General features: G+C 42.9%; 2 protein-coding genes across 5 annotated transcripts in view; both read right to left on the reverse strand.

Annotated features, from left to right (window-relative positions):
• Positions 1-1,434: 1,434 nt before the first annotated feature.
• LYVE1 (lymphatic vessel endothelial hyaluronan receptor 1) lies at positions 1,435-15,501 on the reverse strand. Its single transcript, XM_020911115.2, has 6 exons — positions 15,224-15,501; positions 11,413-11,584; positions 11,167-11,306; positions 4,831-5,154; positions 3,383-3,461; positions 1,435-2,842 (listed from the first exon to the last, which is right to left on the reverse strand). The coding sequence occupies exons 1-6, from the start codon at positions 15,306-15,308 to the stop codon at positions 2,656-2,658; spliced, it is 987 nt and encodes a 328-aa protein (XP_020766774.2). The 5' UTR covers positions 15,309-15,501; the 3' UTR covers positions 1,435-2,655.
• A 3,497-nt stretch (positions 15,502-18,998) lies between these two features.
• IRAG1 (inositol 1,4,5-triphosphate receptor associated 1) overlaps positions 18,999-27,180 on the reverse strand; it is a 132,608-nt gene continuing 124,426 nt past the window's right edge. For all 4 annotated transcript variants that reach the window (XM_070473383.1, XM_070473382.1, XM_020911116.2 and 1 more), the window contains exon 21: positions 18,999-22,516. In XM_070473383.1, coding sequence (XP_070329484.1) covers positions 22,273-22,516 — 244 coding nt within the window. In that variant the 3' untranslated portion in view covers positions 18,999-22,272. The remainder of the gene's footprint in view (positions 22,517-27,180) is intronic.

Genomic DNA, 27,180 nt, shown 5'->3' on the forward strand with positions numbered 1-27,180 from the left:
AAAAGGAAGAGGGTACTTATCACTGTAATGAGAAATGCCTGGATTCCTCAGCCCCGGGAAAGGCGTGCCTCTCCTCTTAATTCCTGAATATTCAGGAATCAGTAAGGGCCAGAGGGTTCCTGACAGATCCAGAACAGCACACAGGAAGCCTCTTGTTAAATGCTTCCTGACACTGGAGAAGAAAATGGCAACCCACTCTAGTATTGCTGCCTGGGAAATCCCATGGACAGAGGAGCCTGGTGGGCTACAGTCCATGAAATTGCAAAAAGTTGGACATGACTTAGCAACTAAAACAGTAGTGCGGTAGGTACTCATGGATGGAAGACCTGGTGTAGATGAGCTGATTCTTTTCCAGCTAAACCCTACAGATGGAAGACCCCCCCTGAGGCTTTTTTCCCCTTTCCTTCTTTACTTCCTGTGAACTGGTTGAGGCTGATTAAGCTTTGTTGTTATTGTTGTTTATTCACTAAGTTGTGTCCGATTCTTCATGACCCCATGGACTACAGTCCGCCAGGTTCCTCTGTCCAAGGGATTTCCCAGGCAAGAATACTGGAGTGGGTTGCCATGTCCTTCTCCATGATTAAGCTTAAGGAATGACAAACCAGGGTTTTAAATTCATAGACCTCAGGGCCAGCCAGGCATGTTGTCAATGAATGAAATGGACTGGGTATGAAAAACAAAAGGCAACAGTACTATAAGATTCATAGGAAATGGCACCTTTACTCTGGTGTGACGTTGCAGTCGGGAATGGTGAGGACTGCGGTGAGGTGCAGAGAGCATCGTCCACTTAAGGGGGCAGCCACAGCTCAGGATCAGCAACTATAGAAACTATGAGGCAGTAAGCATTCTCTAGTTCCAGATCTTGCTAGTTTTTGAGGGAACAGAAGTATAAATATGAACTCTCTTGATGTTTAATTCTTGGCAATTAAACCTAATTTTAAGAGACTACTTTGTGGGCCAACCATAAAAGACTAGGCCAACAGTTTATGGCCTCCGAGCTGAAAGGATCATGGAATTGTGCACTTACTGATGAAGGGAAGAAGATATTAGCAGTCTAAGAGAGAAAGACTATATATATTCATGTAGAGAGAAAGTTAGAGAAACCGGACAAATGAGAGGTCCTGAATCCCCAGTTTCCTGTGAACTCAAACATATTGGAATGTAGGACCTGAATACTAAGTAAAGGACTAATTTATATGTGTATAATTGACCTACTTAAAATAAGCCCATCTGAAGCAAGTCCCACACGGTGACGTATGTTCTATTGGCTTTGCCAATATGTTTCAACAACCAAAGTTGTTTACTTTTGCAAACAACAGGTTCAGTTCAGTTCAGTTCAGTTCAGTCGCTCAGTTGTGTCCGACTCTTTGCGGACAACAGGTTACTTCATTGCAAGGAAGGTATAAAGCCTCAGTGTAAATAAGAGAGCAAAGGAACTTTATAAATGCTTTTATTTTTTCAGCACAATTATTCCTGCACCTCCCAGGCTTCTTTTGCTGGAAGGAGAGCTAGCGATACATTTGGTAGTGACATCTAAAAAGCGTATAGAGGTAATGATGTATTTTTTAGGTATGTTAATAATAAATTAAGGCTATAATGTTTGTCATATTAATGAGAAAATAATGAGTAGGTTAGTCTCCGAAAAAAGTAATTGGGTTTTGGAAGTAGACAAGCTTGGATATTAACAGTGAAAAAATTATCTTCATATATTCTACTACATGAACATTTTGATGAATAATATTCAGTTATGGGATGTAAGAACTTGCACAGCACCTGACATATAGTAGGCATTCAGCAAATATTTATTAAACTTTGCTGCTTTTTAATAGTAATTTTATTCACCAATAATTTCTGTAATTTGGATTAAAATAGAAATTTGTAAGAGGTTTTTTTGGGGGGGCAGGTTCTTTAATAGTATATTATTCTAGAGAAAATAGCAGCAGCTCAAGAGAGAAAAGTAAGTGTGTGTAGCTTCTGATAAGTGATTTCAATTCAAATTATTCAGAGATGAACGTTTGCTCTGTCTCTATTTATAGTCCCTACTGACAAATGCTCTCACATTCCCAGCCTTGTTCTTTTTCTCTATTTATTTTGGCTTTACAGAGATTAGGTCTCACATCATGGGAATCTATGTCTTTTAGTTGCTAAACTTTTCCTTCCTTCTTTCACTCTTGCCTGGCTCAGAAGAACATGCCAGGTGGTAAAAAGTGTTTCCTTTCCAGAGCTGAAGAGATCTGGGCTGTAGAGTCAATCAACAGACAAAGCCTTGATCTCAATGGTTTCTTGACTCTTAACTCACCTATTCTCAGGCAGCATAAAGGCCACTTGGCAAACATGTTCTGCTTAGCTGTTTAGGTCCTGGTGTTTTGCACAAGTTCCTTTCTCCCCCTGGGATATTATTAGGACATAACCAGGCTAGAAAGGTTGTAGGAAGCTTTGGAGGTAGGAGGGTAGGATCCAGAAAGGACTGTAAGAAAAAGGAAATTCCCTTTGGTGTACTCCAGAGTTGAAAGGTTGCCCTGAGTTGACTCTAGGCAGGAACCAAGGGTAAACTTGCTTGCTTGGTTCTCTGGTCCTTTAAGCTCCCCATCTGGGACCAGGATGTGTATCAGGAAGGAAATAAGCCTGAGGTATGTCCTCTCATTTCTTGCTTGTCTAAACTTCAGCTTCCAGGCATCGCACTGTGGTTTTGGGTGGACTCTTGGGCTCCTCTGATTTTTTATTCATTTTCTTTGATTCCTCATTAGGGTTGCTATCATCGGCCTTCTCCTCTTTTACTACTTTAGTTTCTATCATTTCCTTCTGCTGGTTCTTATTTGTAAAAGGGAATGCCTTCACATACCTGTAGGCATAAACACAAAATTAAAATGAGACACTTCTATATAACACATAGAACAACAGATAACACTTTGTAAAGACCTATACTGGCAAAGTACACTGGGTTCCTTTATTTCAGAGAGATGCTAACACATGCATGCATGCTCAAATACCTTCACCTATCTTGACCTGAATGGATTCATTTAGATGGAATGGTAGGTTCACAGGCCAACCTTTAGCCTGGTCTCAAAACCCTCTCATCAAAAGCAAAGAATTGAAAATCAAAGACAGCATATCCATTTCCTTCTAGATGCCAATCTTTTCTTTTTATTTCTTGATATTCAAAGGGACAGCTGTTGATCTATATCTTCAAGCTGGATAACATGCATATGCTGAAATAGTAGGGAAGTTTGTGTGGTAGGGAGGACCAGTGAGGTGAGGGAGAACGTTTACAGGGTAAGAGGACTGCCCTCTCCAAAAGGGAAATGCTAATAATGACCCTGGATAAACACAAGATAGAGATGTGACAAAAATGAGGAGACTGACCGTACACCAACAACCCCACCTTTTGACGTAGCAAACTGCGAGGCCAGCTGCGGCAGCAAAGAAGAGGAGCGCGAGAACCAGCAGGGCTGTGGGAACACCTGAGGGAGACAGAGACAGGGCCTGTCGGTCCTTCACACAGACATTGCTGTGGGCTGGTCTTCCAACGACTCATCCTGACACATGATGGAGACCAGAGACAGGCAGGGGAAGAGCCTTCTCTGTGACCACACAGGGGCCACTTAGGGTGTTAGGCTCACATGTACTTCTTTCTTGCCTATAGAATCCTTGGTCTTGCCTCTCACACTCTCTACTCTGTTAGTTGCAATATGACAGAGTCTGTTTCCTGTCTGTGGCCTTGAAGACGATGAGTCTGGAGCAAATTAAGTGCAAGACCCTTCCTTTTAAATAGGAAAAACAACTTACTGGTCATAGGCATTTAAGGTGTCTAGATATATTTTTAAAACTTTGGCATATGAATGCTACTGTACTGCTAAGTCACTTCAGTTGTGTCCGACTCTGTGCGACACCATCCCTGGGATTCTCCAGGCAAGAACACTGGAGTGGGTTGCCATTTCCTTCTCCAATGCATAAAAGTGAAAAGTGAAAGTGAAGTCGCTCAGTCATGTCTGACTCTTCGCAACCCCAAGGACTGCAGCCTACCAGGCTCCTCCGTCCATGGGATTTTCCAGGCAAGAGTACTGGAGTGGGGTGCCATTGCCTTCTCTGTCTGCATATGACTAGATAGTAATTTATTCTGAAAAATTTTTATATTTTAAAAGTGAAGCTATCTTATTTTATTTCTTTAAATGTAGATTTTTATTACATATCATTCTTGTACATGTATAAGAAGAAAAATAATTGGTTAAGGCCCTCCTAAAACTTCGTCATATTTGGAGTCCATTTGTTTTTCTCAAAATCATTGATATCTGGATATTTCATACAATTCCATGAAGACTTAGGTGATATATATACTTCTTAGAAAAATGTTTTGCCATTGTCACCAGAATTTTATTCCAAGCTACTGAAAAGTGAATCTATTTTAGACTCATGGTGGTGGTGGTTTAGTCACTAAGTTGTGTCCGACTGTTTGCGACCCTATGGACTTTAGCCCCTCAGGCTCCTTTGTCCATGGAATTTTCCAGGCAAGAGTACTGAAGTGGGTTACCATTTCCTTCACCAGGGGATCTTCCTGACCCAGGAATCAAATTTGCATCTCCTGCAATGCAGGCAGATTCTCTATTGCTGAGTCACCAGGGATTCCCTTCAGACTCATGGTTTTTAGTTTAATCATTAGAGACCTCAAGTTCTATGACTATGTGAAATTTGAATTTGCATTAAGCTTTTATTTGTATTAACATTTGTCAGGTCCTGAGTGCCCAATCTGGATACAGCCTAGTTTCTATGTATTGTCTATTATACACACACACACACACACACACACACACAATATAGACAGAAAGTTTTTACCTCCAAACCCAACAGCTTCATTCTTGAAGGCTGGTCTATTTTGAATATCTGATTCTCTTTCTGTAGCTATGGTGCTAGTGTCCATAAAAGCTTCTGTTATGCAAATTAATTTTCTTTTCCTCGAAGTAGAAGTGGACGCCAGAGGGGGAGCCACAGTCGTTGTAACATAGTCAGGACCGTCAGTAGACAATGCCGAGTGTGTACTGTCACTGACTATCATTTTTGTTGTGACCATCATTTTCGTTGTGTATGTTTCAGTTTCAGTGTTGAATAAGGGATCATCAGTGGTGATAATTTCTGGAAGGCATGAGTTAATCCAAGTATCTGTCCAGGGAGGGAAAAGTAAAATAAGAAGTACGTATTGAAATAGCCTCCTAAGTGGTCTGTCTGCCTCCAATCTTACTTTCCTCCATTCTCTTTATGCTGTAACTGGAATGGTCTTATAAAACTGTGAATGTAATCATATCACTTTCTTCTTTAGAATCCTTCCCTAATAGAATAGAATCCGTGCTATACTGCACGGCCTATGAAGTCCTTCATGACCTGGCGCCTGCTGACATGGCCTGCCTCACTTGATCAGTCTTTCTCTCATTCCCCTTGCCATAAAGGAGTTCCTTCAGTTCTTTGATGTGCTTTCTTTCATTTTCAAGTCTTTGACCAGGATGCTTTCTTCACCTGTAAGAAGACCCTTTTTATTAAGCTTTTCCTTGTCCTTCAGGTCTCAAACTGACTATCTCTTTCTTAGGCAGACTTGAAGGCCCGTCTGGATCCCTAGACTTGCAGTCTTGTACCTCCTGGGATTTCCTTTGTCATGATTCTCACTATACTGCTCCCCACTGGACCATGAGCTCCCTGGAACAGGGCTCCTGTCTGTCTTGATCATCATGGTCTGTGCACTATGCCTGGCACATAGTACATGCTCAATATTTGATGATTGAAGGAAAGAAGGAAATGTGAAATGAAGAAAGGAGTAGATGGGGGAGGCCAAACATACATACATGAAACCACTTCAGGACAAAGATCTACTAAAACCAGATTGTTCCATGTTCATTGAAAAAAAAATGTTTTTAAAGGAGGTGGGGAACAGAGGAGGGATGTTGGTTTTCTCTCCAATCTGTTGAATGTAGTAGAGAGGAAACTAGCATTTGATGAATATCTTACTCTTGAGTCAACCATGGTAATTCATTTACAATTTTATAAAACCCTCATTTGTATAGGAAAAACTGAAATTCAGAGAAATTGAATACCTTGCCCAAAGTCATGTAGCCAGTAAGTGTTAGAGACATGCAATATATTCCAACATGCATTTGTATCTCTCTTAAATCCTTATTTATGAGAGTGGGTAGCATTGGCTGGAATGTTAGCCATAAAGGAAAAGTTATTTTATTATTTTTTAAAATTAAGTAAAACTTACCAACCAAGTCTGTGGTGAATATGATAAAACATTTTGACCCCACATGCATTCAGTCAGTGTTTTATACTATTCTTTTTATTTTGAAAAGACCTCTATTCAAATAGGCATCATCCTTGACCTCTGCCCTGGACTTTGGAAGGCAGCTCTGCTCACCACTATACCACTAACGCTGCCCTGGATTTTCAGCTACATTTTCCATTCTTGAGCATGTGCTAAGTTCTTCCTTCAAAAAATGAACATTTTTAAATATCAAGGGGAAAAGCATACTGAACATGATATACTGTGCTTGGAACTGAGAATACAGAATCAAATAAGGGGGGATTCCTGTTTCCTAGAGAAGTATTTTGATGAGAGTAGGGGGAGATAACTGGGGATTCACAGATGAGGTGGTATGAACAGTATGTGGAGGGTTAATGTGCTCATTCAACAAATATTTATTGAGCTCCAACTGTGTGCTAGGTGCTAGGGACATAGTGCAAATAAGACAAAGTGTTTGCTCATAAGGGGCTTATATGTTATTGGAAAGAAGGATATAGATAATAAAAAAGCACAAAATTAGCCAGAAATTTCAGAAGATGATAATTGTTGATAGGATAATTAAGTAGGATCAAACTGGAAGAGGCAGGAATGGGAACAGATACTTTGGATAAGGTGATAAGAGTAAGTCTCCTTGGGGAGGAGATACTTAAGCTGGAACCTGAATGATAAAAGTAGTGAGTCATTGAAGATCTCAGGCAAAAGCATTCTAAGTAAAGAGAACAGGAAGTTCAAGGGCCAGAAAGTGGATAATATCAACCTGTTTGATGATAAGAAGGCTAGTAAGGTTACGATAGAGCTCCAGCTCCTCTAATATGGAAGAGGGAATAGGATATCCCAGTCAGTCAAAACAGCGTGACCCAAGATTACAGAAATTTGAAAGTGTAGGTATGTCAGAAAATGACCGGGCACATAATATGGCTGGTGTGCAGGGCGTGTCTATGTTGGGAGCATGAAAGACTGCAAGGAGGAGATGAGACTGGGAAGATAGGTGGGAGCCAGAGTATTAAGAGTTAAAACTACCATGGTAAAGAATTTGGAATTTGTTCTGTAGGAGAAGAAATTTTCAACTGGAGTTTCCAACTTTCCAACTGATACATAGAAGTTCTCATCTACACCCAGTTTTATGTGAAAAAAGTCTTTATAGTTCACATTAGAGTCTCAGATGGGAAGCCACCCAAAGCTATGGAGCAGAGGAGTGACATGATCATCAGCAAAGGTGTGCGGAGGATGAAATAGAGATGACAGAGTAAACATGGTCATTTTTACTTAATTTTCAGGAGCCAACAAAGAGGTTATTGCAATTGCACAGAACTAGGAGAATCCAGAGTATCTGGAATTCTAGAACTTACGTCTTAGAGACCTTGGCTAGATAAGTGGTTCTCAACTCCCACTGCAGGATAGAATCATCTGGGAAACTTTGAAAACATATTCTTGTGAAGGACCCACCCTGGGCCTGGTATGTTACTGTCGTGGTAATCACCAGGAAAGGTGATGAGGAAGTCACCCCAGGCCCAAGATTTAAATCCTAGCTCTGTCCTTAGTGACTGCTGACACTGCTGAGCACACTTTAGGCACAAGTTACTTCTCCTGGAGAGCAGTGGTGGGACCCTTGTGTGACTTCACCGCGGAGTGATGAGACAGTAAATGTGCAGCGCCTAGCATAATCTATGACATGATCTGTAAGGTCTGTAAGAATTGGTTTCCATTGCCTCCCTGTTCATTAAGGTTAGGCAAGAAGGCTACCATGTGAGGGAACAACAGCAATCTGGTTCCTTACCAGCTGAGGGCACAGTATGTCTCACCCGGAAGTGATAGGACCCGGGTCTTCTTCCCTCCAAACAGTAAGTATAATTTCTCTAGAATATGCCAGATTCTTTGATAGATTGTTAAACACAGTGTGGTTGGTGTCCAAGAGGAAAGATTAGGAATCAGGGGTACAGAAAGCCTTCCTGAAGAAGGAAGTCTTTATTCAGACTTGAATAAAGAATACAAGTCAGCCAGGTGATGAGAGGATAAGCATTGTGGCAGAGGGAACAGCACGAAACACATGGTGCCTGCCAAGCATTAAAAGCACTTTGGTCTGATTCCCAAAGCTCACAAAGACAGCAATAAGAAGATAACATCTGGAGTCAGGTTTCTGGTTACTCTGATCCTCAGAGCCTATAAGACAGCAATAAAAAAGAAAGTTACAAAAACAAAGAAGCATAAGATAAATCCAGGTCAGTGGCAAGATGAGGGCTAGGGTAACTCTGATCCTCACAAAGATGGCAAACAGAAGCAAGCGAACCTAATTTATTTTAAAAGGGTAGCCAATTTTCTCAAGTCACTTTTATATATAATTCTCTGACAGTACATTCTCAGAGAGATATCTTATGAGGACCAAAAGAAATAAAAATGAACTGCAAATTCCATTCAGTAGGTTTATTATCTTAATAATGTTTTTATAATTTTGAAAATATTATAGGATAAGAAAATATATTAATATTTTTATTGAAAACAATAATTTTCCATGTAAGAGAAAAAAGATGCCAGTGTATATGTATACACACATATATATATATTCCTAGTTGCCCACTAAAAAGGGCTGAGAAGTAATGAAAATGAAAGTATTAATTAGAACAACTTGAATGCAGATCTCGGTTTCTAATTAACCTCCTCTATTAGAAAGGTCTCTTGGAGAAATAGCTATAAATGGCTGATTTCATGTCTAGGATAAAGGAAGCACAAAGTGAGCCTGTGACGTGTTGCTATGACAGAAAGCAATGACTTGCTCAAATACTAATGGCATGACAAAAGTCAAGTAGCAGGGGTTTCCACTTGCCAAATGTGGGACCATTTGAGCATCAAAAAGAATAAAGTAATAATAACTGTACAATTGATGACAGCATACGGAACACACAGACTAAGTAAAATGCTATTCATCTATGTGATTATAGTATTAGTACTATATGCATTATAGTACTAGGGGAAGGGAGAAGATGTGTGTATGTGTGTGTGTGAAAGAGAGAGATTCTTCTTTATCAAAGAATGCCAACTAATAGATGAAGAAGGAAGAATGTATTTAGATTTTGTAGTCCTGCATATAACTGATTCCAGCAAGGATCATCAATGTCTGCTTGAACTATTAGGTAAAAGATGATTGGGGGTATTTGCATGGTGCCAAAATATCACACTAGAGGTTCCCTCCTCGTTGCCAAAGGGAAAACAAATCTGAGTTTATTGGGGAGGTCCAGCAGTCACCATCTTATTCAGATGATCAAAGTTAGCATGTTAATAGTGGAATATCCTGACATTCAGTGCCTTTTGTTGGGATATGATCTAAAGTACACAATATCTAACCTATCAAGTATTTTTGCCCAAACTAGTAACCGTGTGTCTAATCAAGCCTCTGTATTTAACTTTAAGTATATAGGAAGCATAGAGAATGGAAGTACAGGTTAAATGAAACCATGAGGAAACACACAAACCTGAGTCATCTCCCCGGACTCCTTTTCGTTTAGTCCAGAGTACTGGGTGTTTGTTTGTCACGCTGACAGCTGTCAGGAAGGGCGGGCATTTGAAAGGCCAGGCCATCTGACAGGCACGCATTGGCTGTCACATAAGCAGGCAAACAAACCACCAATTCCCCAGCCAAAAGTGATAGGTGGAAGAGGTGGGGAGAGGAGGATGGTGAAAAAAGTTGGTAAAAAGCTTATGTTTTAGTCTTTACATAGCTGGAAGCTCACTGTAAGTCTTCGGACAAGACAAACCTCCATTCTGAGCTATAGTCATTTCATCTGTGAAGTAAGGGAAGTGAAAAATCTCAAGACTTTTTGAGGCCAAGGCCCCATAGTTCATAGAACCGCTTGGATCTAATTGCTGCCTTTGGGCAACAGAACATTGCTGGTGGAATTTTACCTCCTGGATCTTAGAGAATGACCACTGAGTCACTGACCTTTAGAAGGTCAGATTTATGAGTATGTGTGAAAAGTAATAAATGAGACAGAGGGGAACAAGTGTTTAGTCAAAAGTTTTCTGAGAAGTTACTTAAGTAAAGCACTTGGGCTAAGGCAGCCAAGATCTTCCAACAAGGTTAAAAGGATGACCATGAGCAAATCAGTTCTATTTTCTAGCTTCAATTCCTTCCTTCATGAAATGAAAATTGGGTCTTATTCTTAAAATCATCTAATGTAGCATTTGAACTTCCACTCCTGTAAAGGAATGTGGGATAAATGAAGGAGATCTGTGTGTGAGTCTTCATAGAAAGGAAATCTTAGACAAATGTACTTATATCCTCTAACCTAAGCTTTTTCATTTGCAAAATAGGGATGATAAAGCATACCTCCTGTGGACATTGTCAAGGTTTAGTGAGATAAATAGTATATTGCTTTGGCCATGGGTGCTTCCTTCCCTTCATCCTGTTTATCTTATGCGATGAGAGGAGGGGATGGAGCCTCTAGGGGTACCCTCTCCCTATATTGCCAATCTGTCATATTCCCCTAAATTTTCCTCTGAGGGGGACACTGCCACCTCTAGCCTTGTAAAGATTCAGTCTTGGGAGGATTCAATGGCCATCACTGAGATTGCTTCTGCTGATGCTCAGGCTTACTCTTCTCAGACTGGTCATGGTGGTGGTGGTTTAGTCACTAAGTCATGTCCAACTCTTGTGACCCCATGGACTGTAGCCTGCCAGGCTCCTCTGTCCATGGGATTTCCCAGGAAAAAATACTGGAGTGAGTTGCCACTTCCTTTGCCAGGGGATCTTCCTGACCTTGGGATCGAACCCACGTCTCCTGCTTTGCAGGCAGATTCTTTACCTCTGAGCTACCAGAGATGTCCTGGTTATAGAGCTATTGAAACTCAGACAAAACACACCACATGGAGAGACTGCAGATCTAACTCACCAGATGAGTTGTGACAGTAGGCCCTGTGCCTACTGCTGAGTGAACTTCTCCAAATCACGACGCCCACCCCGCTCTTCCCACACTTGGGGTTGGAGATAATTCGAGGGATGACCACGAACTGATTTTTAACCCATCCATAGCTGTAACAGAATACACATGAATTGAATGGATACACAGATCTCTTGTTGCTGAACAAGACCACAGAGCCACCAAAGCTCCCACAGTGTTTGTGAGTCTGTTTCTCACCTGCAGGTCTCAAAGCCAAATTTCCGTGCTTCTTCAACCTGGTCTTGGCTGGCCAAAGTGAGTCCCATGAGCCTACAGGCCTCCTGGGCTTCTGTGAAATTCAGAAGCGGCTGTGCCTTTTTGGTCACCAGGGTGACCCCCATGATTCTGCATGGTCCTGAGACGATAAGTTCTGCAAAGGAATCACAAAGCCCCTCAGTGGGCTGCTGTCCTTGTCTCAGCCCTCGGGCTCTCCTTCTGGGTAGAGCCTCACTGTCAACACGGCAGCTGGGATTGAAGTTCAGAAATAACAGGACACAGATAAGGCAGGTAGGTGCTTGCCTGGATCCATGCTGTGTCTCTCACCGGGTCCAAGTCCATCCCCCCTCACTGAGTTCAGGTGCCTTGTTCATTACATGGAGACTTTGGCTACTAGTTCTTAGGCAAGGGCAAGTCTAGGGGATGCAGCTGCTGCAAACCTTTTTGGAGTCTATGAAATGAAGGGTCTGAGACACTGAGAAAGATGAAATCCAAGGCTCTGCATAAACATAATAGCAATACTCCCAACTAGTGCAGGTTGGAGACAGCGCTATTTCTGAGATGGGCTGAAAAATGTTGTACTTGTTATAATAGAATGTGAACTTTCTCAGTCCCAGGTCGTCTCTGACCATTGGGGGGCAGGCTTACGCAGAAGTTCCTGGAGGAGTCAGATAGTAAAGCTTGCATGGCAGAGAAACTAAATAAAGGAAGTGGAGTTTTAGAGTCAGACCTGGATTTGAATCTAATCTAGATTGCTTGTCAGCTCTGTGAATTTAGGCTAGTTACTTCATCTCTTTGAGCCTCAGTTTCCGTATTTAGAAAACTGAAAGAACAACAGTATCTACTGTATAAGGTGGTGGTGGTTTAGTCACTAGGTTGTGTCCGACTCTTGCGACTCCATTGACAGTAGCCCACCAGGCTCCTCTGTCCATGGGATTCTCCAGGCAAGAATGCTGGAGTGGGTTGCCATTTCCTTCTCCAGGGGAATCTCCCTAACCCTGGAATCAAACCCGGGTCTCCTGGATTACAGACAGATTCTTTACCAATTGAGCTACAAGAGAAGCCCACAGCATAGGGTGGTGAAAGTAAAATGAATTAATTCAAATAAAAGTGCTTAGTACAGTGCCTGTCACATAGTAGGCGCTCAATAAATAATAACATAGTTTCATTATGTCACCTTCAAAGCACTTTAGTTTTAGTTTGCTAACGATTGATCTTCCTGGGGAAGCTGAGGCAGTTGAACTGTTAGGATGTGAATAATATCTTACTCAAAATCGAATGAATCTGAGAGTTCTGTTGATCCCTTCTTTCTGGATTCTGGGATTTATAGACCTGTGTGAAGTTGCAAAGTTGCATTGCATTCAGGTACTTTATTCCTAGTAGGCTTCACCCTCGAAAGTTCATGAAAGGGCATTTCCTGGGTAATTGCTTAAACACAGATCTGTGCATTGGATGCCTAGTCAAATGTTTGACCACTGTCTAAGTTGGTGTTTAAAGGAAGTTTCTTCTTGCAAACACGCAAAGAGCCTTTCTAAGTACTCCAGGAGAGCTTGCTGTGGAGCAGGGGGCTGGGGGAAGGGAAATGAATATGATGTATGATTTGTGGATAACCTTATTTGTTTCCAGACTCTACTGTTGCCAAAAGAGAGACTAGAGAGCCAACACCCATTATGAGTGTTTGTGACAGAACAGTTTTTTATGACTGTGTTCACTAATGCTAATACCTACACCAACATTGATATTTACTAATGCTGATGTTAATTCCAGCTTCTATCATCTGTAGATGCCACTCTGTGCCAAACCCTGACTCTTCTAACAGAAAATTGAGGTTCAGGGAGATAAGCAACTTTCCCAACCCAAGGATATAGAGCAGCTAAGTGGAAGTTCAGAGGCACACATCCAGCCGTGATTGATATGAAAACCTCAGTTCTTAACTAGGACACTGTTCTGCTTCTCACTGTGCAATGGGGAGAAGACACACACAGAGCTAGAACTGAACTCTTGCAATACACCATTTGACCTGGAATTTGGCTCATTTAACTCATAAGCTTGCTTATAGCAGCATCTTTGGGAATACTTATAGAGAAGGCATGTTAATTACACTGTAAAGTGGTCTTGATGCTCTCTCATCATACATCATTTTTGCTCTAAATATTATTGTTATAAGTAATGATAGACGTATTCTGGGCAATAGACCTAGCTTTGACCATTTCTTCTCTTGTTAGTTGGCTGTCTAACCTTGGGGAAGTTAGTGTTCTCAGCTGTACAAGGGTGATGGTTATATCTTTACAGAATATTTGTCAGAATTTTTAAATATATAACTTGTACCTAGTGGAGGCTGGGTCCATAAGTGGGCAGTCGACAAATATTCGTAGATTTTATGTTTTCCTATGTAAGGACAAAAACAGGAAGCTGGAACCTAAGGGATCCTCCAGGAGCCCCTTCCTTAAGCTTTTTTAGAAAATTGCAAATGTAGTAGAAAGAGTATATACCTAGGAATCAGACAGAGCTGAATTCAGACCCAAGCTTTATTATTTACCGCTTTTATGACATTAGGCAAGTTGCTTGGCCTCACTGAGCCAGTTCCTTCATCTATAAAATGTATTCTTAAGAAATATATATATACATATATTTCTTTTATACATATTTTACATACTATATATACAATATATAAAAATAGACCCTCAAAAATACTATTGCCCCTTCCCATCCACTTATCTTCATCACCACCTCCTCCCTAATCATGGCTCTGGATAACTTTCAGTTGTTTACAAAATTTTAATTTCCTTAGGAAAATGTTGCCATTATTGAGGATGGTCCAAAGAGTGTAATGAATCAGAGTCAAATAAAAATTTCTGTAATATTTTGAGTAGTAATGCAGTACTTTGGGGAAAAGTGCAGAGTCTCCCCAGGGGTGTGTCAAATAAGTTTGTTACTTTCAACACACTTATTTCAAACTTATTTGAAAGTAACATATGCTGGCATTTGAAAAGAAAAAATCAATCCTATAACTCTAACCTTTATAAAATGGAATGCAACAATATCTAAATCAAGTCTGGATGTCTGTTCCCAACATATTTTATACTTCAGGGCATCTCCCAACAGAGGAACACATAATTTTCCTTTTAAAGTGCTTATATTTTCATTTGCCCAGAGCTGTAATGAGTGATTTGTGGTCACATTTTTTTTGCCTACAGTGCAGAGTGAAGTTACCAGTTAGGCATCTCAAAAGCCCAGAAATCATTTAAGTCATTCCTTTGGTAGGGAGCTGATAGCTAATTTTCAAACCTGTATTTTTTTCAGTTTTTTTTTTCCAGTTAATTCGCTGTTTACTACATATTAAAAATGTATGCATCCCATGATAGTGTAGTAAAACTAAAATTAAAACAATCACATTGACACTTCCAAAGACATAAAACAGGCCAATATTCTGTGAAAGTTAACCATTTCTCAGGCTTCACGATTGCTTAAAATTTTTCACAATCATTCTTTGCTCCTTCAATGAAGCACTTTTTAAATCAAGTGATCTCTCTTCATTGTGTCAAAATATTTTCATTAAAAATATCCCATAGCCAAAAATAAAAGTCAAGATAACATAAAGGTAAGTGACAATCATTTTGGTGAAGCTGACAATATGGTGAAAACATTTCTGCCAGAACGGTCCTACCAATGAGATCTTCTGTTGACACTGAGGGCCACCCCCACCCCAGAAATTCAATCAAGAACTTAGTAGACTTAGGACAATATGCAGCATCTTTCCTTGCCTCAGGCTGGCATCTAGTAAGAAACCTACCTTCTGAGCGGAGAGAGCCTTGGACCAGGTGCCTTGTGGTCCAGATGGAGGCAAGAAGCAACCCCAGACTGAAGAACTTGGCCATTGTGCCAGCACCTTCAGAGCCAGAGAAGCAGGCCAGATGAGCACTGGTAGTATCAAAGGCAGACAATAATCACCAGTGGCTGGAGACTTCTGGAAATAATGTGGGGCCCCCACTGCTCTGCTTCATAACCGAGACATCCGGATTTTCCTGCTTTCAAGCCTCTGACTTGTCAAGGTCACTAGGGGGAAATGAGTGACGTCCTTGTAAGCCCAGGCTGTACTTTGTGGAAGGCTTTCTGGAAAATTTAGCTAATGCTGACTCAGAAAACACACAAATGAGGAAGGCAGAGAGCACAGGGTGAACTGTTGCAGGTTTCCCCCATTCTCATATCCCCTGCCACCACCCATGTCCCCCCCAGCTCAGTTCCTATCTGGTTCATTGTTACTGTCTGTGTAGCTTCTCATTTATATACTCGTAGGAATGTCTCTGTCTCTAAAGGGGACTGAACATGGATTGCGCTTCTTTTCCTCCTATGATCAATGGGTTTTTTTTTTTTTAATCCCCCAATTGAATATCCTTGTGATCTGTAGGGAAATGAGGCAAGAGTCATGAAAACAAGTGATTATTTAAATACCAAGAACAGAATCCTCATGCTCCCTTTTCGAGATTTATCATTTGAAATTTCTACCCCACTATAGGTGATTCCTGCTTCAAAGAAATCAGACACATTGAAGATTCATACAAAACATGACTAGGGGGGGCAATTTATAAAATCAGTAATACTTTACAATAGCAATCACCACAGAGGGCCTTTATATAACTTTCTCTTTAATAACTTCTCATATTCTGGTAGGTGAAAATTCAACTCAGACTTCCCCTCTCTTGTTTGATGAGTGTGAGATTTTTCTGCACGTGTACAAGCAGTCTGCATGCTCTCTTTTCCCAGCTAGAGTTTCAGTGGTTTATCTCCCATGGTAATTATGGAATTCGGGCTTGAGAGTAATGCCTTGAGCAAAGGGTTATTAGTTTTCTCCAAAAGGAATGTCATTTTCAGGAATAGTGTATAAGGACTTCCCTGGTGGTTCCAGTGTTTAAAATACCATGCTTCCAATGCAGGGGATAAGGGTTGGATCTTCGGCTGGGGAACTAAGATCCCATGTGACTCAAGTGTGGCCAAAAAAAAAAAAAAAAAGAGGAGTAGTATATGGGTAACTAGTTCTTTCCTTTACAAATGGTATTGGTCATGAAGCTAGATATTGGTGTGGAAGATACCAACATGAAAGGAGAATCTGCTCTGCAGAGGCATAGAGCACGTCTACGTAAATAGGGTTGGTTTGTGCTCACTCAGTCATGTTGGACTCATTGCAGCCCCAAGGACTGTAGCCTGCCAGGTTCTTCTGTCCATGGAATTTTTCAGGCAAGAATATTGGAGTGGGTTGCCATGCCTCCTCCCGGGCATCTTCCTGACCCAGAGTTCCAACCAGTATCTCTTGCATCTCCTGCATTGGCTGGTGGATTCTTTACCACTAGCGCCACCTGAGAAGCCCAGAGACCAGGGGACTTACCTTAATACACCTTAAATAGCTGTAGTTTAGACTTCATTACTTGGGTGAGCACAAGACCTAGGCTACAGGGACCTCAGAAACATACATGACTCTATCACCATGGAGCCAGGGAGACAGGAAAGCAGGAATTGTGTCCTCTTCATCATAATCCTTAAAGCTAGCATCACACCTGAGAGTTAGCTTTCAAGCATTTGATGAAGTATTACAAAGAGGAAGAAAGAAGGAAGACAGGAAAGGAAAAGAGAATTATGAAAGGATCTCCCTATTCAAGGTCAACTGCACTATGCAACATAACAGGAGTGATGTCTCACATTCAAAAGTTCCAGGGAGTGAGGTGTAGAAGACATCTTGAGGTGAGGTACTTCAGAAATTCTGTCAACCATAGTTCCCTACCTTCATTGAGACCCTGATTCTGCTTCCTAGGAGAAAGGCCCATGTTCCATGTCTACTGTTCTGTGTAGCTCTTTGTTGGATAGAATCTTCCTTGGCCACATTTGTAGTGGGAATTACAAATTCCCCCAAGGCTTCCTGGGGGTAGCACAGCTTGTACAGTCTGCTTTCTGCTGATGTGAGCTTAGGATGCCAAAAGTTGTTTTCTAACTTAACAATTGAAGGAGGTTTTAGTCGTGGCTTGTATCTCTTTGTAAATACTGCTGCTGCTAAGTTGCTTCAGTCATGTCTGACTCTGTGCGACCCCATAGACGGCAGCCCACCAGGCTCCCCCATCCCTGGGATTCTCCAGGCAAGAACACTGGAGTGGGTTGCCATTTCCTTCTCCAATGCATGAAAGGGATAAGTGAAAGTGAAGTCGCTCAGTTGTGTCCGACTCTTAGCGACCCCGTGAACTGCAGCCTACCAGGCTCCTCTGTCCATGGGATTTTCCAGGCAAGAGTACTGGAGTGGGTTGCCAGTTGTAAATACTACTCCTTCCCAAACAGGATTCTGGTCTATTTGCTTCCATTTGATATCACGCGCCAGTAATCATACCCCAAATCCTTTCCCAGTCACAATGCTCAAGATGATTTTTTTTTTTTTTTTGGTCTCAGCCCCATGCTCCTCTCTCTAATTTAGTGGTGGCTATTGAGTTCATTTGAAAACCCAGATGGAAGGACCATATCCTGACTCTGACCTTTACCATAGGGCTGATCTGATCTGGATTCAGCTAAAAAGTTTTCCTTGTTCTTTTTCACTCAAAGCTCTTTTCAGTCTAATTGGGCTTTAGAAACAATAAGGTTTTCTAACCCTTCAGTCTAAGAACTCTGTATCCTTTTTCCTTTCTGTTTCTGTTTCAATTTATCCACTTCTTTCCCAAGTACTTCTTTTTCTTGTAATCTCTCTCAAAAGTCAGCCAAAAAGGGTTCACATACTTCAATAGTCTGATTCTTTTCAGCCACTTCTCCTAGAGCTATAGGTTGCCCATGGACTGCCTTTAAGTTATCATGGGTAAGACTTTACCTATTACTTTTGTTTTATTCACAGCACAGGTCACCATATTTCCAGTCCCTGATATCCAGTGTTCTGGTTTCCTGCCACTTGACTGCTAAGTCAGTGTCTCCTATTTTGAAAATTTGTCCTTGAAGTTCCCTATTTCTGCTTCTGTATGTGTTAGTCAGGGTAGGCTAACTGTTATAATAAACATTCCTAAATTTCTGTGGCTTAATATGCTAAAGTCTTATTCCTTGCTTGTCAGTTGAATTCTGTGAATGCCCATATGAAGACTCGGGTCCTACTTAGAGGTGCCACCAACTTCTTGGCCCTCAGTCTCTGAACTGAATGCTCTGAGTCTGGCAGGCAGAAAGGGGACTACAGGGAATATAAGGTACTGCGCACGAGAGTCTGTTTAGGAAACTGGATCTGGAAGGTTCACATTTGCTTGCCCCTCGCTGCAAGAAAAGATGAAAAAGATTGTCTAGCTGTAGAAATCAGATTGGTAAAAGCGTAGCAGTCTCTATCACAGAAAAAATGTACTAAAAAAAAAAAAAAAACACAACACAAAGACCAGGAAGATATGGGAAACTAGGGTCAGGAATGAGGATGAGGAGAGGAATTGATCCAGCCCCTGGAAGTGATCTGATGACCCAAGGACTGGGAGGCTCTGTCACCCAAAGGTAGCTTCTAGTTCAGAGCTGGGCAAGGTTCTGACTCAGCTCCACAAAATGAGGAGGCATTTGGCTGCTGCCAAAGGTTTGGAAATGTGCTTTTATTTTCAAACTCAGGTACGTGACACTCTATAGTTGAATGCTAGCACACCTGTGTGAGGTTTAACAACATTAGGAACTGCCAGCCAGTGATACATAAACCCCGCATCTCCCTCTCCTCTTACTCCGCCAGGCTGTGCACGGGAGTGACACAGAAAGTGGAGGTCCTTTAGGAGGGGACAGAGCGGCACCAACTGCAGAGTCCTACGGCCAAGCAGAAATGTCAGACCTCAGAGGCATGGTGAAGGAAGGGGACTTTTATTTCTGACCATTATCACTCACTGTTGCACATACAGGGCCTGTTTCTCTCCATTTCACTGCTGCTTTGGCAACAGTTCCAATTGCATTAGGTCCATCTTCGCTTTTAAGAAATACCGAGGAGTCCTGTTTCAGGAATGCCCTTGGTAATGTGATTACTTGTTTGTTCCTTCTGGTCACTTCTTGTCCTTGACCTCCCTTAATCATACAGTTGTTTGGCTGAGGGCCTGGTCTGGAAGCATTCTTGCAGGCCTTTCTATGAAGCGGCTGGAGGCTCAAGAGCTCACTGCAGCTCCTCTCCTGGCCTTTGTCTCAACCGGAAACAAAGGTAGGAACCCTGTGGCCAAGTGGGCAGTGGGTCAGCTCAGCCCGGTCCTTCTTCAAGGCAGGCTGAGACTGGCCAGCCCAGAGTCCTGCCTCACAGCCACACTCTCCGGAGCTCTGTTTACATCCTGCCTTTGGCTCTGAGGACCTAAAGCTCCTTCGGTGTGTCTGATCCCCCGTGAAGAGGTAGGGCAAACCATCCATCCATGAATCCAATGTCTATCTGCCTTGATCTGCGCCTCTTTACCTTAATGACACATCCTTGGTCAACCCTGGCTTGCACTTCTCTCACAGTGGTCTTCTTGCCACTGAAAAGGGTGCCCCCCTCCCCCCAAAAAACAAGCTGTTTTACTGGGGGGCCTGATCTAGGTGGGTCATTCTGAAAGAAGTGGTTGCTTCAAGCCCAACCCTTTAGTTTGGAAATGATGGTGTTAGGTCACAGAGTAGATTGAAAAAATAATAAGTTGAGGTTAATAAAGATGCGATTTCTCTCATTCACCATTTGAGATGGTGGTGGTGAGGATGCTGGTGCTGGGAAGTATGCAAAATGTCAGCTGCTCCCAGACTGCTCTCCACCACCTTGCACACTCACTCATTCTTCTGACCAACATTAAATGACACCCTCCCAAGCATCAGCCACCATGCTAGGCACTTACCCAGAGAATGGGTAAGACATGGTTCTTGTCTTTGAGGAAAAACACTTGGAAAGACAGACACATAAATAAGTTATTAATATTATGATACACTGTAGTAATGTTCATTAGTAGTAGTAATGAAAATGCTTTAAAAGTGCCAGAAAGTACAGAGAAGGGTATGACCTATTAATGTGGTCTGGTGTGGAGTTGGAGGGAGGGGATTAAATCAGGATGGAGCAGGTGATTTTCGCACTTGGTCCTGAAGAGTGACCAGAAGAAAAGAGGAGCATGGTGGAAGAAACACGAGTGTGAGAAAACAGTCTAGTTCGGGAACCAGAAATGACTTGGAGTGGCTGAAGTGCCACCTGGGGGTGTGGGGCTGAAACAGAACATGTCCAGATAGAAGACCTTTGAAGAGGCAATTTAGTGCAGGGTTAAGAGTACAGCCTCTGGGACCAGCCTGGCTGGGTTTGACTTCCAACCCCATGGGTATCCTTGGCAAGTTACTTGTGTTTTTGTGTTCAGTTTCCTTATGTGAAAATGGGAAGTGTCATAGCTTTTTTTCTTTTTCTTGAGGACACAATGAATGAATCCTTATATGATACCAGTGTTTGGCTCATAGTAAGTTCTACATAGGGTCAGCAACTAAAACAAATGACAACAGCAAAACAAAAGCAAAGACACCGCTACAAAAGCCACACAGAAACCAACACTCCCCAGATCTGATGCGGCAAGAAGGCAGGCAGTGGCCATCCAGGTGGAGCAAGAAGTCAAGCTGCAGGTAGGATTTGCTCTGTTTTCTGCTAAGCAATGGGAAAGCTCCAAGACCTACACTTGGGTTGGGAATCCCACTGAAACTGGAGCACTGTGGCAGAGATGCACACTTGCCCGTGGGCACAGCGGAGTCAAAGCACACTGTGTTTCCTCCTTCTCAGAAAGAGCAAAGTGGGGATAGACCATGCTGTAAGCATGCATGTGTGCTCAGTCGTGTCTGACTGTCTGTGACTCCATGGCCTATAGCCTGTGAGGCTCCTTTGTCCACGGAATTGTCCAGGCAAGAATACTGGAGTGGGTTGCCATTTCCTCCTCCAGGGGATCTTCCCAACCCAGGGATTGAACCTGTGTCTCCTGCATTGGCAGGTGGGTTCTTTACCCCCAAGTCACCTGGGAAGCCCCCACCACGCTGTATAGCAGCTTAGAATTAACACTGGAAATGGAGACCAGCAAGTTCACCACGCAAGTCATGAGTTTTCAGTGTTTCTCAAACATCGTAAATTCACGTGGAGAGCTCACTGAACAGGTAAGTGCCTGGTGACTGCCCCACACGTAGTGAAAATCTGTGGGTTAGCTTTCTGCCCAACACACACCCAGAGCACACATTTGGAGGATAGTTGACTTCATGCATGTGTGAGTTCTGTGTGTGTGTGTGTCTATTGTATGTGTACAGAGGCATATGTATTAATTTACATCTTCCCATTTCATTTCAAGCACTGAGCTAAAATCAGCCTGAATATTTTTGTGAGAAACCTTTCCGTCTTCTGTAAAGAGAAACTCTGATTGCCATGGGGAGGCGGGGAGGCTGAAGGAGTGTCAGTAAGAATGAGATGTGAAATGGGAAGATACTCATGTTGCTATTCCAAATTCCAGGTCTGATATTCAGGGCAGAGTTAGCCCTTAGGCACAATTGTTCCTAATTTCCGATGGGTTGTAGAGAGGAAAACCAAGGAGAGTGGGCTTTTCACGTTCGCCTGTGAGGAAGGTATTTTGTTTCTCCCCAGCCATCTGAACTGGCGCAGCCACCTTCCCTTCTCTTCAAGTCCTGGTGATGACTACTTCTTTGTCCACTGATGCTTTTTGTTGATCCTCCAGGAACATCAGCTATTGCGTGTGAATAGCTCCCACAGGGGTGCCAAGTGTAAAGAACCCCTGCTCGTTCCCCTGAGGGCAGCAGTGGCATGCCCATGCCCAGGCCCGACGCATCACGCTTGAGGAAAGGGCGGCGGGCTGTGTGCTGGAGCAGGGCACTGACTGGGCGTCAGGTTTTCTACTGCTCTGTAGGCTGCTCATGCTGGAGTCCTGAGCTCCACCAGGAGTCCCGTTGGGCTGCCGAGCACGTGGATTTCCCAAGGGACCCGTCGGCCTGCTCTACGCAAGAGTTATGGGACCCGTAGAGCCCCAGCACGACAGTCAAGACCAGCATCGCCGCGGCCATCATCCAGATGACTTGCCAATGCTGACACAGTTTGGGATACATGACTTGTAAGAAATGAACCAATTCTTCAAGTTTGCTGTCAAATGAAAAAATAGGTGGAGGGTTTAGTATATTGGACACATATAAGATGCCCTGACCCACACTTCCATCTGGAATACTTTCCATGTTGTCTTGAGCCGTGGTTCTCAAACTCAGCTGTGCAGAGTTGCTTAGCAGTAATTATTCAACATACCCCAGGACTACAGACTAAGAATCTTCAAAGGTATGGTCTAAGAGTCTACAGTTTAAAACATTTACCCAGGTGATTCTGATGCTAACAGTCCATAACCTTTATATTAGGAGTGACTGGGCTAGACCACTCTGTGTGTGTGATCATTCAGCCTTTCACACATGCCCTCATCTATTCATGAGATGGTCATTGACATCTGAACTCCCCCAAGGCGCTGACCCAGACTCCCATGCATCCATGCAGGCCCAGCATCTTTTCTGTACTTAGTGTCACTAACATAGTGATCAGCTCCAAGTTATAACCTGTTCCCTGCCTCCATGTTCAGATGCATAATTTGTTGTGCTCAGTTCCACATATGACCATGTCCAGAGTGGAAGGACTGTGATAAACTCCTAGAAGACTCTTGATGTTGAATAATAAATGACATGGAACCAGAAACCTCAAGAGCTCACTTCAAACCATCCCAGGGGCTTCCAGAGAACGCCTAGCCTCCTGCAACCTCAGGGTGACTTATTCAAGTATTTCCTCAGTCCTAGTAATCTTCCTTCCCAGTAAAATAGACATCCAACAGGAATTTGCTGTATGGTTCAGGAAACTCAAATGGGGGCTCTGTATCAACCTAGAGGGCTCGGATGGGGAGGGAGATGGTAGGGAGGTTCAAAAGGGAGGGGATATACGTATACCTATGGCTGATTCATGCTGAGGTTTGACAGAAAACAACAAAATTCTGTAAAGCAATTATCCTTCAATTAAAAAAAATATATATATAAATTTAAAATAAATCTTCCTTTCCAAATATCTCTTCCTCCACTTTCTCTGGTCGCTCCACACCTTTCTCTCCCTTCTCAGCTTTCTCTCTCTTCTCTTTGCCATTCATCCCCTCACCTCTGCTCTTTGCCTGTGTCCCCCCCCGCACCCTTGGCTTCCCAGGTGGCTCAGATGGTAAAGTGTCTGCCTGCAATGAAGGAGACCCAGGTTTGATCCCTGGGTTGGGAAGATCCCCTGGAGAAGGAAATGGCAGCCCACTCCAGTACTCTTGCCTGGAAAATTCCATGGACAGAGGAGCCTAGTAGGCTACAGTCCATTGGTTTGGAAAGAGTTGGACACAACTGAGCGACTTCACTTTCACTTTCTTTCCCCCCTCCTTTCCTTCTTCTCTTCCTGACTACCTTTCAACTTTTCCACTCTTTTTTTGTGGTCTAGTGAAAAGATGGTTGGATGGCATCACTGACTCAATGGACCTGAGTTTGAACAAGCTCTGGGAGTTGGTGATGGACAGGGAAACCTGGTGTGCTGCAGTCTATGGGGTCGCAAAGAGTTGGACACGACTGAGCAACTGAAGTGAAAAGACATTTGGTCAGATGGCCCACTTGTAAGAGTCCATTCTTAAAGCTTTCATTACACACATTCATTACACTGGAATTTCTTCCTGTTTCTAATTCCAGATCGATCGATCTATCTATCTAAAACTGAGAATACTGAGCATCACTAAATGGAGAAGGTGAGAAGTGACAGGAGGGCCTTCTCCAGATCTTGAGGTTCACATAGACCCTGAAATATGCAGGCCACTTGCTGAGAAGTAGACAGCTCTAGATGCCTTACGATGGGTAGAAAGATTAAACAAATACCATCTGTACAAAGGGATCAGATGCTCAGAGTATCTGTCTTGGATGCTAAAGCATTGATTGATTTCTTTTCCCCATGAGAAACCACTGATAATTGTTTCAGAAGCAGTTAAGCAAAGCAAAACAGTGAGCACACGAGCCAAGGTGAAAATTATTGGCTATTTTCATAACTGTAGGGGAGAGAGAATTTGGAAATGGAAGCTTATTTTCTTTTGGCACCATTTTGATTCCTTAATATCTATTAAGATACAGTTGGATGCTATGGCACAGTCTTTCTTTTGGACTGTATTTCTCTAGGCCCCAAAACAAGCTGCTGGAGCTGGAAGAATCCCACTCTCACCCCATCCTTTAGAGGGATTGGGAAGGAAGAGGGCAAGATAGGCTTTGTGACCCTCAGCTGGTTACCCATTTAAAGTCTATAAAAATGGTTAGAAATAGAATTATTGATTAGAAATAGAATTCCTTTGGAAATAAATTTTTGATTGTTCTGAGGTCTACCTACTCCTCCCTCACCTGGGCTAGGAGATGCTGCGTGGGGAGCTCAATACACTGCAGTTTGGGCACATGGTGAGTGGACTGCTGTGTGACTCCCACCCGAGGAATCTGAAGAATGAGAATCTTGCTGAACTATTTGATGCTGTCTGAACAGGGGGCATGAGAGCAAGAACCATCCTCTCACCCCTAGGGGGCCAGAGATGCATATTTCACTTCAACTGGGTATAGACAGGAGAAGGAAAGGTGGCACAGGATGTCATAGACCTGGAAACACTACCCAGAAGCTGAGCACAGAAGGTACACTTCCAGCTGCCCAAGGATTGAGAGAGATTATAAGTAACCAGCCAGAAGAGCCGCATTTGACCTCACAAAGGGAATTGCAGTTGAGAGATCCTCAGTAATGGTGTGTTTGTGGGGTTCTCTGAAGTTTCCATAAGACACCACACTGAACAAAATCAGAACATCAGGGGACTTCCCTCGTCCAGTGGCTAAGACCCCGAGCTCCCAATGCAGGGGGCCCGGGTTCAATTGCTGGTCGGGGAAATAGATCCCACAAAGCCACAACTAAGACCTGTCATACCAAATAAATTAGTAAAAATAAATATTTTTTAAAAATCAGCTTTAAATCTCTGCTAAGGCCTGGAGCCCGCTCACAATAAGACCAGTGAAGTAATACCTTTCCTACCCTTAATCTCTGTCCCCTTTCCCAGCCCCGGAGAGGTCAGGTGCTGCATTAGCTAAGCTTGGTTGAGGGCAAGAGTGAGAGAGAGCAAGAAGTCAACTCTGTCCCCACTATACGCTTCCTTCCTGAAGCAGAGCCAAGTTGACTGGAGGCAGGAAGGGATGGGTAGAAGGTTGAACTTTTTAAGTTCAGGATTTTGACTATTTCAGGGATCTAGCCATTTAAATGACTGAAATGAGGTTATTCTTGGGATTTAAAGTTGACCAGAGGACTTCTATTTTCTGAGAGTTATTGGAAAAGTAAAAGAGTCTGCCTAATATCATCTTAACCCCATGGAGCAGTTTTGAAGAGACACTGGGAGCCAAGACAACAGTTTTCTGTTGCATCTGAAGAGTCTCATTCATCCAGTGTATTACACAAATGTTAGAAGACCTGTGCTCTCCGTTTTAATATAGTTAAGATACTGGGTTGATTCACCCAAAGTTCACTGAAGCTGATCCTCCAGAAAGTAATATTGAGAACAGATTATATTATTATAATGGAGGAGAGATTCAGACAAAGACTCTGGTGTTTGAGGTTGAATGTCTTAAATAAAGGGTTGGCTGCTGGGGTGATCCCAGTGTTTTTAAAATGCACTAAATAGGACATAGAACTTTTCACAACTTCAGACCCTGCTTGTTAGTGAGATGCCAAAATTTCGTAGTGGGAATTATGCTTAAGTAGAGGTGCCTGCAGGCAACTGTGTGTGTTAGGGACTTGAGGATGAATGGATTGTCTGGCATTCAAGACAATGGCTCTCAGTATTGGTCTGGATTGGGTGATGGGTGAGGAAGGGATCCTGTGACTGTGAGTGGGCAGTTTCTATGAGAGCAGTGTCAGTCGTTATGGAGAAGATGATGCCACACTGCTGAGCCTGAACAGGTGAAGCTGCACCATGTGCTAAGGACCCTTCTGAGGGTGTGCTGATGCCTGGTATCCATTCCCTGAGGTCCAGGCATGTTCTTAAGATCAGAAAATGAATCTGAGAGGGAGCAGGGGTTGGGAGCGAGAACAAGGCCTTTCAGGATCAGCAGGACCAAGAGAACCCTCTTGGATGATGGATGTGAAGGGCAGCCGTTACCGTGCACTGCTGACCAAGAGCTAGACAGGAGGAGAGCTGGGCACAGCCTCTCTTCTGCTGAGATTTCACGAATTAGGAGGGAGCCGCCAATGACCCAAGATCAAACCAGCTAGATGAGGTTTCCAGCCAATTTGTTTATATTCCATGTACTCTCTGTGTTCTGTTCCTTTTGTTTTTTTCTTGGTGTTTGGAAGGGTTAGAAGTCCCAGCCTGTCTTTTGTTTTGAAGGGAGCCAAAGAAAGGGCTGTTGTCAGGCCTGGGCTTGACTGAATTAAAGGAGAGGAGACAGTGTGGTGGCTCACAAAACGAGAACAGAGGACCCCCAGGAGGGAGAGAAGACCGAGACAGACAGGGCCCAGTCACTCAGAGCAGGGACTGTGCTTTGACTGTGAACACTGGGCTTCTCTCCCTAGAAGAGGTAGTGCATCCTAGCACAGGTTTGTTTCCAACTGTGAAACACTTTCTCTTCCCATGAACACTGGAGTTGACTCATGCAGGCTAATGCCTCTTACTCTGGTTGAATCTTCCAACTGGGCTCTTCTGCTTGTTCTTATATGCTTTGAAGCATATCCATCTCACTTCAAATCTG

Source organism: Odocoileus virginianus, chromosome 10 (assembly GCF_023699985.2).
Source record: "Odocoileus virginianus isolate 20LAN1187 ecotype Illinois chromosome 10, Ovbor_1.2, whole genome shotgun sequence".
NCBI lineage: Eukaryota > Metazoa > Chordata > Mammalia > Artiodactyla > Cervidae > Odocoileus > Odocoileus virginianus.